Source organism: Manacus candei, unplaced genomic scaffold, assembly GCF_025592945.1.
Source record: "Manacus candei isolate 608988 ecotype Guabito, Panama unplaced genomic scaffold, ASM2559294v1 h1tg000065l, whole genome shotgun sequence".
Classification (NCBI taxonomy): Eukaryota; Metazoa; Chordata; class Aves; order Passeriformes; family Pipridae; genus Manacus; species Manacus candei.
Genome location: NW_026138113.1, coordinates 9,208,701 through 9,222,858, shown reverse-complemented (window position 1 = coordinate 9,222,858; position 14,158 = coordinate 9,208,701). Strand labels below are relative to the sequence as shown.

Sequence of the window (14,158 nt, the reverse complement as noted above, 5' to 3'; positions counted from 1 at the left end):
ATAAGTAATTCCAGAATGAAGAAATCATTAATCACTTAATATACTTTGGAAGATGCTTTGTAGTTTCTCTAGTCAAAGAAGTGTTTCTGTAGCCTCTGATGTCTCTATGACTCAACAGTTATGGGTCAGTGCAGTTCAGCAACCAAACATCACCTTTTTTAATAACAGATCAGTATAGTCCTGTTTGAGCTATGCTAAACTATTGTTCAGCTGAATGCAAACACTAAACTGTTGGTTTTCTGATACAGGGGTACCAAAACACACATTTTACCTGACACAAAGATCAGTCTTGCATTAGAGAAGTGGTGTAAATCGGCATCAAAGAGCCCAACAAACTCCAACAGTTTTAAGTAGCACTTTTTTGAAAACTAATATGGAATAAGAGTGGTGTGGTAAGTCAGTTTTGGTAGAATTCAGGATGAAGCTGGTAATTTGCCAACTTTTAATGTAGCTGATTTGTCACATTAACTGTTAACTTCAGCTTACATTTGCAGAGAGGAGTTAATTAATTTTTACACTCGCAGTATAAAAGCACAATGCACAGTGTATAATCTGTATTACTCTAGGTATCCAGGCCACTAGTTAGTAAAATACCTCCAAAACTTAGTTTTATGACAGTAAATAAAGAAAAATTGGTTGTTTCCAAACATAAAGTTACCTTTGCTGTGGGCAGCATGTCCAAGCAGTCCAGTATGAACAATGCCAATGCTTGTATCAGCATCATGAACTGGTTAAATTGCCAAGTCAGGCTAAAGAGAAACGTTGCTATGAATACAGCCATAAGTGTTAGTCTCTGGAAGGAGGGAGTGAGGTTTTATTTAATTTTATAGTTTCCTTCACTAAAACACAAACCAAACAAAACCCCAGCAAAACCGACCAAACCCCACCTTGATTTGGTTTTATTTCAAATCTACTTTTAAAACATTACTATGAGTTTTATAACTGCAATAACTGTTTGGAGGATAATGAACATTTATTACAGTTATGAATTCTTGATTTATGCCTGTATATCCCTGTAACACCACTTACAAGAAAACCAGTTTCAGCCCCTAGAATAACATGCAATACGTGTTTTACTGTGCTATAAATAGCAGTTCCTTGATCAAATCGAGGAGTAATGACTTAACAACTGTTTGTCAAAGAAACTGCATCACCCATTTGCTTTTATTCTTGCAGATCAGGACAGTTTTCTGTGACTAATTTTACTGTGTCATACTTGTCAGAAATACTCACTTCTTGGACAGGCTGTAAATGAGTTCTGAGTAGGTATGTGATGGCTGCTATCTGAACAGCAAAGAATGGTAGTGCCCAGTTCTCTCTTAAAGGAATGGTGAATTCTACCCTTGTGGTATCTACTCTGTACAAAACAAAGAGTTTCAGAAATTTAAAATAAAGAAAACACCAGCTCAGTGATAGAGAAGTTGCAATGACAGGCATCTTTGTGGTATTTAAACCACTTATTTATAAAAAGGCAGGCTCTACAGTCTAGTTCCTTCAACATGCCTGGCTCTGAAAAAAATCATTATGAAGGTTCTGTCAGTTATCCATTGTTTCTGTATCTCAAATATTGTACTGTAGTATCACTTAAAAAAATACACTATGAATTAAAACTTACTTAAGAAGAACAGCTTAGGTAAATTTAAAAATGGAAAAACAAACCCCAAACTAAAAACATTCCCAAAATCCAGCTCGTGGATTTTCACACCACAGGTAATTTTACTTCATTTTTTGGTTTGCAAACACACATATAATAACATAAGCAGGTATCAGTTTCTTCACTGTGGTCCCAGTGCATTGAATTTGAATACAGCTGAACTGGTTAAGAGTTTCTGGTCATTTTTGGTAACTTTTGAACACAAACAGGATGTGAAGTTAGTAAAAGTTCCCCAAAGAGCAGTTATTTAAAAAAAAAAACTGAATTAAAGGTTAAAAAAAAACTAATTCCCTTTTTTTCTTGTGTTGAGAAAATGTTTGCTAAAAAGGAAAGTAAGCAAGACATCTGAGACATGTTTAGCTGGATGAAAGAAGTGTTTAAATGCAGTTACTCAGTAGCCTCAGATGTGCTTTATCTGGACAGAAAGTCTTTATCCAAATCAATTCCATGTATTTATTCTACTTGTGTAAAGGATAACAAGCTTTCCTTGTTCATGGATTATTAGAAAGATGGATAAAACAAATTTGCTCCAAATATTCGGTAAATGGCAAAGATGACCTCATCAAAGAAACATGTGAAATACTGTACACTGAATTTATTTTTTAATTACTTTTATATTTGGAGAAAGAAACATTTTGCCACTGTATACCTACAATTATTCTGTAATGGACATGCCTGCAGATAAACTTCTTCAGAGCTACTGATTAACATATCAAACAATTTTGGTAGAACCAACACTGTACTTTTATTTTCTTGATTAATTTACAGATAACAGCCCATGTCACCAGTCTTAGCTTCATGCCAGCAGCTTATTTCTGGCATAAAGCCAGTTCTTAAGTTTTTATCTCCAAAGAATTCTTCAAGGGATAAAGCACTAGAACAGCTCAAGTATCATCTTTTTTTTTTCTGTGAGGTTTATTGAAGGAGATGTTTACAGGAATAAGGGAAGAGAGAAGCTGAACTTCTGATGAGCTGAGGCTGCTGAAGGAATCCCTGGAGGTTGGGTGTGGGGCAGTGAGGAGAGACCTGAAGGGCAATACCTGCAGATGTGTGTAACACCTAAGAGCTCCTAGGCTGCAGAAGACAGGGCACATCATCTGGAGGTCCAGACACATCTGAAAGATGCAGTCCACTTTCAGAGACCAATTTAAGCCAAAATTTTCTATTCAAACTTCATGAAAGTTTAAAAACCCAGTCTGCAACTGTCAGCTCATTTCTGATTATTTTCTAATAAACATTTTTTTCCATTTTCTGGCTTATCAGAGAGAGGCCTTATAGTTTTGTTTTTTTTTTCCAATTAATCATGCAGTTAAAGCTTTAATGCCTTACCTTTGAAATGAGGTACAATTTTAGAAAGAGTGAATGTTTAATCTCACTTACCTGTTTGTAATATACCAGCAAGCTGCCAACAACCCTGAAAGCCATGTTCCACTAAGAAGCCAGCTTGTTACATACAGAGCAATGACATAAACTGCCTGAAGTCCAAACAAAGTGTAGATATAAAAATAAACAGGCTCTAGGTATTGCTGTAAAACACAAGAATACTGATGTTGACATTAAAACACTCATGGGGGTGGGAATTATACTTAGTATGAATTAGGTTTTGCTTTTACAAATTAAAAAGGTATCAGGAATGTTTCTAATTGGAAAATAACTACAAAGGGGAGCTATGATTCACTGTGAAATCTTCATAATGCACTTACAATCTAAAGCCATAAATAAATGCCTACCTGAATTGGAAGAATCCTATACAGAATGCTGAGAAACACCTCCTGGTAAACATTCATTCTTTCAAGTATGTTAATTGTCCTCACAGATTCAGTTTTATTGTCATATACTAAACCATGTAAACCTTAATGATAAAGAGAAATTGAAATAGGAGATTGTCATTTTCCTCCTCCATCTTCATTTGAACAGTGAATAACTTTTTCAAAGGTATTTTAGGATCTCTCATCAGAAACTGCAAACTTTGAGTCAATGATTCAGAACACATCACCTCTGAATCAACACGACCTTCTGAGGTCTTCAGCTTCCCCACTTCAAATGTGACTCACAGTGCTAATTCAAGTACTTTATATTTAGTAGTGTATAACACATTTATTTTTATACTTCCATCCCTAGCATAGAATGTGTGGTACTGGATCTTGAGAACTTTCTTGTTCCTACTTTGAGCACAAGCGAAGTTAATATTGACAAATGTGTAGTATAACCAAAATTGCTAGGGAGCAACAGTTAACTATCTAGAAAACATGAGACTGTCCCAGAAAGCCCCATCACTGTATGATTTCCTTGGAAGCTGTCCATTGTGTCACTGTCCAGGCATACAAGCAAAAAACCATTGTCCCTTCCCACAAATAGCTAATAGTTCGAATTAAACAAGAGAAGAATAAAAATGAAGGTAGTACACCACATAAACCAGCAAGGCTGAAACCTCAACAGGTATGAAAACTGTCCCTGAAAGTGACTGCCTCCATCAGGATGTGAAGGTGTGGCACAGAAACCAATGTATCATTGTTAAATTTATTATGTCCATAGCTTAGTGGCTCCCTGGCATATGAACAGTACAATTGTTACACTATCTCACAGTTACAGTATTCCTTGTTCTTGGTTGTATTTGAAAAAAACCCAAACCTAGAACAGTCAGCTGGCAACACCAAACAAAACTTACTTTACAGTTTACAATACCTTGCTGTATGGAAGCAGCCTGAATCATCTGTTTGTAGTAGGAATAATAAAGTCCACATTCAGTCCTGAATGAAATTTCTCTTTCCACTTCCTGCAAGTGAAAGTTCAACAGTAAATTCACCCTCCATTTGCTTTTCATAGTCATATGAAGCTGCCTTCAACTCAAATTCTTGCTGCACCAGGGAAATTCACCTACACAGAGGCTTTGGGTTTGGGCATTCCGTGCAACTTACTTCAACTAAAGGTAAAATACATGGAAAATTGGGGTGAGAGGCAAAGGGCTGAGGTGTAAATGACTCTGTAAACTTGGGAACTATATATGGCTTTTGTGATTCTGATATGCTGCTTGGAAAGATTCTGGATATCTTAATTTTTTTGTAATATTAAATGTTTAGATAGGTGCAGTGGCCAGCAGCTGGACTTCAAAGCTGCATAGGCTTGCTCAGTGCATGTAACCTTTTGTTCCAGATGTAGTTATCCCATAGCATTCCATGGCTTTGCCAGCTTAAGGCTCAGTTAATCCAGTGTGCTATACTGGGGCTGTACCAAAATGCCAAGGATATTTCAGCTGGCAGAGGATGCTGCTGCCCACTTGCTCAGTGCTGGTTCTTGCAGGAAGCCAGCTATCATCACTCTCATTCTTAAATTACAGGGTAAAGCCAAAACTCTTGACTTGGTTTTAGGTCTAAGTGAACTTGTTATCTTTAATTTCAAAATGTTCAAATCATCTAAACCAGGTACACTTCAAACTATGGCTCTTTCTTGGCTGATATGGCAGCAGATGGAGTCCAGTGAGATCTGAAAGCTCTTTACTTTGGAATTCACTTCCTTTTGTCAACTCATTAGTTGTGAAGACCCAGAGAAACTCAGCAAATCCACAGCCTTGGGCAACCACATTTAAACAAAGTAAGACTGCATGAACAACCAATCTGAAGAGAACTAATAGGCATCTTGTACAAAAGGGTTCTATTATTAGTGATCTTTTTAGTAGTTTATACAAAAACATCCCAGCAAACATATAAGCAGTAGGTTAGAAAGCATTCATATCCAGTTAGAAAAAGCTTATACTGAGATTTGAAAATCCAATTAAATTCCTCTATGTGGTGTATGCAAGTCATTAAGAAATTTATGTGAGATTTCTAAAAATAATCTTATTAATGCGTCATTCTTTACAAAAGGACATTTCTGAAGTAAAAAGTTACTGTTTTCAGAGACTTTTATGAATGCCACTCTGGTTAATGCAACCTTGCACAAAACCCCAAGACTTTCATCTTTCTTATACAGTCCCATCTCTTTTGCTGGAACAGAATCAATACTATTTCAGAGCTAATATAAAGCTGGATAAAAAAATCATGTTCCTCTCTTCTTTACTGCCTAGTATAGAATCTTATCTCAAAACACGTGTTTTATTGAAGTCAACTGTTGACAAACCAGTATTAGTTCTGGTCTGAGAAAAGTCAACAGATAAAACCACAACTGACTCCATTTAAGTTCACAATTAAACTCTCCAGCTGCCCTAGGACAACAAGTCATCATCATACCAGCAGAAGGAACTGACATTGGCACCAAATAACCAAAAGCCACACAATCAGAAAGATGAGAATGTTGGATTTTGAACAAGTTCTAAAGTCATCACTACTAAAAGGTTTTCTAATACCAAAAAGTGGCTGACTCTAAGTGTCCATACAAAAAAAAGAAAAAAAAAAAGGAATGTTAACATTTGGAATTTATTAAGGGGGAGAGAGGAGTCACAGAGGGGGATCTAATTAGCAAAAATGCATTCAAACATGATTAATTTGTAATCCTGACACCAGCTGTATTCAACCAAATGCTATACTTTATGAGACAAACACTAGTGAGTTTTACATCTGTTTCATGCTAAGATAACATCTGTTTGATTCACCCACAATACTTTTCCAGTTCTACAGCAATTTATACTTTTCCTTGCATTCCACGTCAATAAAATACAGACTTATGGGTAAGCATTGGAAGAGCAAACTTATCTTTCTGTATATTCACTTAGTGAGGTTTTAACAAAGAAGTTATCACTCTCCCAAGGAAAAAAAAAGACTGCTGTCCTCCAGAATACACATGAAGTTACATATTATTCCAATTTATGCAACTGTATCTTTATAATATTAAACACAGCAAAACAAAAGGACGTTCTTTCATGGGCAGCACAGAATTCCACAGCTTAGCTTAAAGAAGTCATTCAGAATGCTGAGCAAGCAGCCAAAGTCTGACTTGAGTATAAATAAAGAGCATAAATAAGGCTCCAATTGCTTTTCTTTTTTGGTATAGCTAAAGCAAAATTTTTGTAATGGAAACTGTTTTTTAGTCTGTACAGGTGGGAAGTCAACCTAGACAGCTGCTGTCAGTGTTCCCAGTTGAGAACACACCTTCAGCAAAGGTATTTAATCCTTGGACATGGTCTCCTGGCTGGTTAAGCCCCAGCCCATCTGTTAGGATGTCATGTTCCTACTCAGATCAGACTTATGATCCAGAGTAAAAGTACCCATAACAACTCAACAGGTACTTCTGTGGAAAAGTACCCCCAAAGTTCTGGACTGCCCTTCTCCTTACACATTCACTTTGTACAGTTCTAATTAGTTTGCCTCCTGTTTCCCCACCTTTTTTTCACAGAATCATGGAATGGTCTGGGTTGGAAGCAACCTTAAAGCTCATCTCTTTCCACCCCCTGCCATGGGCAGGGACACCTTCCACTATCCCAGGTTGCTCCAAGCCCCGTCCAGCCTGGCCTTGGACACTTCCAGGGATGGGGCAGCCACAGCTTCTCTGGGCACACATATTTGTTTTGCATTCAAAATGTAAAAATATAAGCACTTCAGAGACTAAATCCCAAGACTCTTATCCTGCATGTCTGAAAGATTTAAAATTTTGTATTTTTACATCTGACTTCTTGGAAGCAGCCATTTTATTAAAGGGAAATTCAATAATAGTAGTTTAAATGCTTACTCAGCAGGGATGAAGAACAAATGAATGCTCTGAAGTTTATGTTTGTTTTAGAGTATTAATTTGCTCTGTGGCCTTGGCTCATTCCTGTTCAAAGTTTCTTCAGGATTTGTGTTTGAACAAGCAATGCAACAGCTGATGGGAGAGGTGGCCCCCATTTTGTTATTCTCATAGCAGATTCTGCACCAAAAGATACTAAACTGGAGGAACAGTCACCAAACTGCTATTGAAAATCACTGAAAATAGACAAGCCACTTCAGATATGTTATGCCAGAACATTTTAAGAAAACTGAGAAGATTTTTGGATAAGAAATCTGTTTTGACTTCCACCATCAAAACAGAAATCTTTGTTGGTTTAACATTTCCGAGAATGGATTCAAACTTTTTTTCTTCAAAATTGTTTGGTCAAGATAAGTGATTATAACCTGTGATATTCATCATATATATAAGTGATTATTTCCCGCTGATAGGGGACAGAAACACAACTTCTGACTGTGTGACATGGTATGCTGCATTGTCTTTTGTTTTTTTTTTCTTTTTGTCATTCTTTCAGGAAGGCTTGAAATAAGGCAAGAAAAAGCAGCAGTGGTGTATCTCCTTCATAGCATAAACCACTCCTCAAGATGTGCATTTTCAGTTTTTCAGGTAAGAAAACAATTTTACATCTTTCTCCAATGACCATGGCAAGTTGATAATAGCAGTGTATTTATTAGCAAATAAGAACAGGACTCTCACACACTGCAGCAGCTGAAATCAAGGCACTGCTGAAAGCCATATTCAAAACAGAGCAAAACATTCAAAACAGAGCAAAACAGTTTAACCACTACCAAACAGGTTTTCTGGTTGGGTGAACCATTGCTGAAAGACACCCAAAACTGAACTGGCTTTGGATGAATTGCTACTGAAATTAGAGAAAGGCAATCACTGCAAGTGTGTCTGCAAGTTCTGACTTTAATGACTTAGGAGTTAAGAATCACGACTTTACATAATGAACTCTTTTTACTTCCAGTTTTTAGGGTTGAGTACAATTGGCAAACTATATGATTTTGTAAGTATGCAACTGTGGTGTTCATGTATTAATAGGGTCTTCAGAACAAAAATTCCACCTTTTGTACCTAAATAGTGCATGTAAAAACATCTGCCTAGTGCAAAACTGCCAGATAAACACTGCAGACCTTCTTCTACTGCTGTACAAAGAGAGGAGTAAAAGAAAAGATGGCAAAACGAGTCTCCTGCTACATCTCACTATGTTAATTTAGTTGCCACACAGACCCTTTTGGGTATGAATTCTTATTATCTGACTAATTGCAGCTTATTGAAAGGAATATAGTTCATGGGGATAATATATTGTTACATAGTTTTTGTATCAGCTTTCAGTAACATAAATCCCCAAATTTGCACTGTTTATAGCCAATTCAGTGTGACTGAAGTTAAAATGCATGCAAAAAGGAACTGATTTAGAATTTATTTTCTTTTCTGTGTTTCAGAGCAGTGGTGATGCACTGCCATGTTTCATAGGCAGGGGGGTTAATGAAACATTGAACGTGCATCAGTATTGCATCCATTTATTCCCCATGTTATGTTTAATCAAAACATAATGAAACAAAATCACCTCTGCATTTCACTAAGCAAGGCATGCAGTAACTGTGGGCCAAGGATTAGACTACAGTCCTCCCTTCTGAGAATTTGGGCTGGGGTGTGAACTTAAACTTTTCTTTCCAAGCTTTTAGAAAGTTCAGTTAATACATGCAAAAAGATATCTTTTGACCAAACAGTAAAATGTTAGAGAAAAAAAGCAAATTTTCCATTTATTTTCCATGTAATTTTTGAGTGTCTCAGATTGTTCCACAGTATAGTTTATTCATGTCATTATTAGTACATACTATGTGCTCTAATTACCAGATTAGCCAATCCAGAAGTGCTGGGAAAAGATACAAATTCCTAGAGAGATTACACTGTCCACTCACACTCAGAGGTACAGAGATGTCTATACACTGTTTTACAGATGCTGGGATGAGCCTTCCTATCCCAGCTTTTCAGGGAATTTTACAGACTCCTCATATGAAGTCTTCTTGTCCCATACTACTCATAAACCAATACTAGGTTTAAAATTAGCACTGTAGCCACGTGCATTCTCTGGTGGAGAAGGGACACTGTGAGACCAGAGAGTTATCTGCCTGCATCTCTTTCTTCTTTAACCTGCTGGGAGATGAACTTAATGCTTTTATAATCTTTCCATCAAATTGGCTGAAACTGCTCATGTTCCAATGTTACTTGTTATCAATCAACTCCATGGGATGAAATGAGAGCTACAGAGACAGAATCCAGATTAAAAATAATTAGAGGGTGTTACTTCAGTTTTGATATCTAATGGCTAGAATTCTAGTGTACTTAAAATGAAAACAATTAATTATCAAATGAAATTAGTGGGGACAACTTAATTAAAACTACAGAATTGCTTATCTCAGTGAAGTTTGTGCTCCTTGGAATAGTTTCACAGAATAAAAACACTGTATCTGTTACGTCCACACGTTGCCACAAATCCATGTCTGTTTGTACTTCAAACACCTTGAAATTATTCAATAAGTGCTTTTGGAAGCAAAAGGCAAACCTAAGGTGTACCTTCAATATATTGTATACCATCTATCTATATATTCAAAGAAAGATGAAGGTGCTTTACAAAATGTATTATATGTTTAATACAACAGCAGTTGTTTAAGTAAGTGCGAATTATTTTTATAAGGGGAATATAAACGTTTCTGGGACAGAAAAATTGTGTAGTATAGGAAAGACATATTGCAATGCAATTATTTCAGTTAAATAGGTGTACTCTTTGAATAACATAATACACAGACCTGGCAGAGTGAATTTTAGGCATCTGAAAGGAAAATGACTCACCTGTTCTTTTCTCTGGTTAAATTTAGCTATGGGTACAGCGGCATTATTTTCTGTGCAATGATTATAGGAAAAAAACTAGTCAGTCCTAGATCTTGGGAATGTTTGATTTTACATTAGTGAATGGCTGAAATTACGTTTTGAGGCTTGCACATTTAGGATAACATTATATAAAATTTGTATTGGCTAGTAAAAGACTGTCCCTAAACTGTATTACAATATCACAGTATAAATGTAATTAAAGATTGATCTGCCAGGATTTTGCATATTGTTTATTTTAACTGGTTTTATGTTTGTTTTTTTTTAAATTTTGGACTGCTTTGGATAAAAGAAAGATGACTGCAGAGAAACATAGAGCAGAATGTTGAAATTCTGTTCTAGATAAAGATCGATGGTTGGAAGAACTGTAGCTACAATTCAGACAGGAGCTGTGTAGCAATATTTTTAGAGAAAAATTGGGGACAGGTATTTATAGAACTGATGAAGTATTGAAAAAATGGTGGGAAGGAGAGAACAGCTTTTTTTAAATTGAATTTTTCAAAATGAAATATTCTACCATTTTGAGCACGTTACAAGATAAATACATAAAGAAATGAAATTTCAATTAATGCTCATATTAATGCTGTTACCTTAATATTGGAAAACCACAGGTCATTTTCATGCAGGGTAGCAACATAAACAGAAGTAAGAAGTCCAAGGGAGATGGCAACAATTCCACCAACAGTTACTGAGAGTATGTTCCATAGCTTTCCACCTGTATGATCTTGGGAGAAAAATAACTCAGTCTGTGAAACACATAAATGAACCTAAAGGAATTTTGGAAAGTCATTTAGACATTGCCTATCCTAGTACAGTTCACATTCTGTAACAGGACATTTGGTTTTAACACATCTTTATGGAGATGCGTTATTTACTTTCTCATATAGCAAACTCAGAGGATTTTATTTACGTGCAAAGTGAAATAAAAGGTGCCTTAATTGGTAAAATGTAGTTACAATTTAGGAACACCATGATCCTATACAAGTTTAGATCAGTGACATACCAAATTTGTAATTCTAAATTGAAATATCCTCCAGGAGAACATTTTTAATTCAAGCAATACAGGATGACACTTAGAACACAAAGTGAGAAATTAACATCTCCTTCACGTGTCATAAAATGGCTCCCTGTTTTTTGGGGGTTTGCTTGCTTTTTTGTAAAAAACAGCACTGAAGGTTCAGAAGTCTCACTAAATCCCCACAAAGAGACTGAACAGCAGCCAAAGCAGCCTTTGATAATGGTGTCCTGCTTTGAATTGCAGATGGCCTCCTGCTGACACTGGAATAAGATTAGGGATGGAATCATAGGAAAGAAAGGTTGTGTTTCTAGGTAGCTCAAGCCATTTACTGTACACTTACATTCCTGGGTTTTAGTTTGTTGAGGTTTTCTTTTTTTTTTTTTTTTTTTTAAGTTCATGTAAGGTTTAATAAGGATTTAGTGACCTGGAATTTTATCTTTGAAATGGCTAGTTCATACTCTGTGTGACTTCTCCATAACAAGGTCCAGCCCTGCAATTCCATGGAACTGAGGGCTGGGCTGGATGAGAACTATGATCACTTTCCCTTTGTGTATTTACCCCAAGTGTGTTTGTGTGGAAACAAACATGTAACTTTCCTTTCCTCTGCCCAAACTGCATATATAGAAACAGCCCTTAAAGTAACTTAAACAAACAAACAAAAAAACAACAAACTTTGTCAGCTCTAAAGCTATAATTCCATACAAAAATATTGCCAGAATTTGTTTACTTAAAAAGATCCTGGAATTCAGACACTTAACGTCTGTCTTTTAAATCTACCTACCTAGTGTCCTACAAGTTAAAAAGCAAAAGTTTGCAGGTAAGTTCAGATTTTATGTGCAATCTGCTTGTACTTAAGCACATCTCATCAGTTGTCTTCAAATCCTTTTAGGTTACCAATGATTTGAACTGGGATTCTTTTAAGAAGCTACGATGACACATGAAGTCTGAATTTGTTCTCACCAATTTACATCAGGATTTTAAAAGAGATGACACTGACAGCAATCTGCACATCCTCTGTCTAATCCAATTGATTTTGGTGATATTTAAGTATGACAATGCATTGGGTACATACCTAGTTCTAACCTGTGCCTAGGACAGGCATCAAAAGCTAAACATTACTAAAAACTCATAAAGTTACAATTCTTTTCGTTACCCACCAGATGGAATTTTCCCATCAGGCTTCACATTTGTCTCCTCTGAAGGCTGATCTTCTGCTGCTTCTGTGCCTTTTCCAACCCTCCTCTGTCTTACGGTTGTCATGATGTCAGTCACTTTAATTCATTATTCTTCAGCCTGACTCCTAAATGGACACATACAAGCAATGCATCTTCCTACCCAAACATTCACTTAACAGTGTGTGAAATATGTGAAAACAGAACCACATCTTACTGATATCACAGACTCTGACTTAGGGAATTCTACTGTATTGAAGCATATCTTACAAAAATGCAAGTATTTTTTTTTGTAATCTGTACAACTCAGAGAACAAATGAAAGTAATGCAAACGTTTGTAATGACCTAAGGTTCAAAATTTTACACACTCTTGAACAGGCTTTTGGAATGATTATTATTTTGACTGCCCTCACTTTTAGCCCTTGACTCAAAACACACTCAAGGTTCCTCTTTTTAAAAAAAGTGTAGGCCTTTCAAAGAAAAAATAAGTTCTTTCTGGGTATTTTAGTTGTGTGTTTAAAATAGGAATCCCGTTTTTTAAATCCTGGCTTTCAGGAAATCCCAAAAAAGGGGGGCCATAGGATACCGGGGGAACACGTGTTATAAAAAAACAGGAGACAGCAATAAAAAAAAAAATACTTGATGTTTCATGCTGGTAAAGCACCACAGAATTTTTGAACATTACAAGAAAGACAAAAAGCGCAGGCAGTCATTCCCCTGTCAACTCCCAGGTGCTCTCAGCAATCCAGGGATGCTCCACACATCGGACTGCTCCATCCTGCCACTCCACACCTGGAAACCAGCGACATCCCACCCTACAAAAACCCGCTCCATCCCCAGCCAGCGGCAGCTGGGGTTTGTGTCACCGCTGGGGTAACTGCGCTGGTAACCACGGAACTTCGTTCCAAGCTCTAGCAGCGGATCAGCTTTGGAAAACACCTGGGAAAACACGGCGGGAGGGGGACGGGGGGGGAACTCTGCGAGCGTGTATCTAAGCTGGTTTGAAACAGCTGTTTCGTGGAACACCTGACAATCAATTATTAAATAAAGGCGAGATGCTCATCCCCACCCCTCCCCGGCCGGGTCTCCCCACGCTCCGCCCCAGCCCAGGTGAGCCGTGCCCGGGGGACCGGAGCGGGGCCGGGCCCGGCCGCTCCCCGCGGCCTCCGCGGCCCAGGGCGGCTCCTCCCGCCGCCTCCCCCGGACCCCGCCGGTACCTGCGGGGGCTCCGCGGCCGCTGCTCCCGCTCCCGCCGGCGCTGCTGCTGCGGGACCGCCCGGGCCCCGCCGCGGGCAGGGAAGGGGAAGGCAAAGGGAAGGGAAAGGGAAGGGAAAGGGAAGGGAAAGGGCGGGCGCGGCGCCGAGCGCTCGGCCCTGCCGGGCGGGGCGGCCGCGGGGCGGGCACAGCCCCGTCACAGGGCCGGCCCTGCCCGCCCCGACACGGGTTCCAGCGCTGGTTTGAATTCCCGAGGCGGGAGGGCGGCGGAAATCCGGCCGGGAACGGGGCGGTGGGAGCGGGGAGCGGGATGCGCTCCCCGCCGAGGGTCGGGATGTCTCACCCCGCGGGGAGAGCCTGTGCTAAAATAGGGCCCTAGAATTTGTTTGTCCTATTTTAATTTAATTTTTTTTCTCCCCCCCGCTTTCCCCCCATGTATATACTGTCACGTGTACTTGATTTCCAAATTGAAATTAGAATCCTAAAGAGGCGCGCCTGGTATTTAA

General features: G+C 38.3%; 1 protein-coding gene across 7 annotated transcripts in view; it reads right to left on the bottom strand.

The window, feature by feature from the left end:
• Positions 1-13,919, bottom strand: part of DPY19L3 (dpy-19 like C-mannosyltransferase 3) — a 34,017-nt gene extending 20,098 nt beyond the window's left edge. For 2 of the 7 annotated variants that reach the window (XR_007907526.1, XM_051806017.1), the window contains exons 1-8: positions 13,655-13,919; positions 12,422-12,564; positions 10,837-10,970; positions 4,340-4,430; positions 3,385-3,506; positions 3,035-3,180; positions 1,234-1,357; positions 659-793 (exon numbers count right to left, since the gene is read on the bottom strand). Coding sequence is in view for 5 of the 7 variants with exons in the window: in XM_051806017.1 (XP_051661977.1) it covers positions 659-793; positions 1,234-1,357; positions 3,035-3,180; positions 3,385-3,506; positions 4,340-4,430; positions 10,837-10,970; positions 12,422-12,524 (855 nt within the window). In the remaining 2 variants the exon portion in view is untranslated. Of the gene's footprint in view, positions 1-658; positions 794-1,233; positions 1,358-3,034; positions 3,181-3,384; positions 3,507-4,322; positions 4,431-10,210; positions 10,261-10,836; positions 10,971-12,421; positions 12,565-13,654 lie in introns of those variants that run through there. The other 5 variants (XR_007907527.1, XM_051806014.1, XM_051806013.1 and 2 more) reach the window with 5 other exon arrangements.
• Positions 13,920-14,158: the final 239 nt, after the last annotated feature.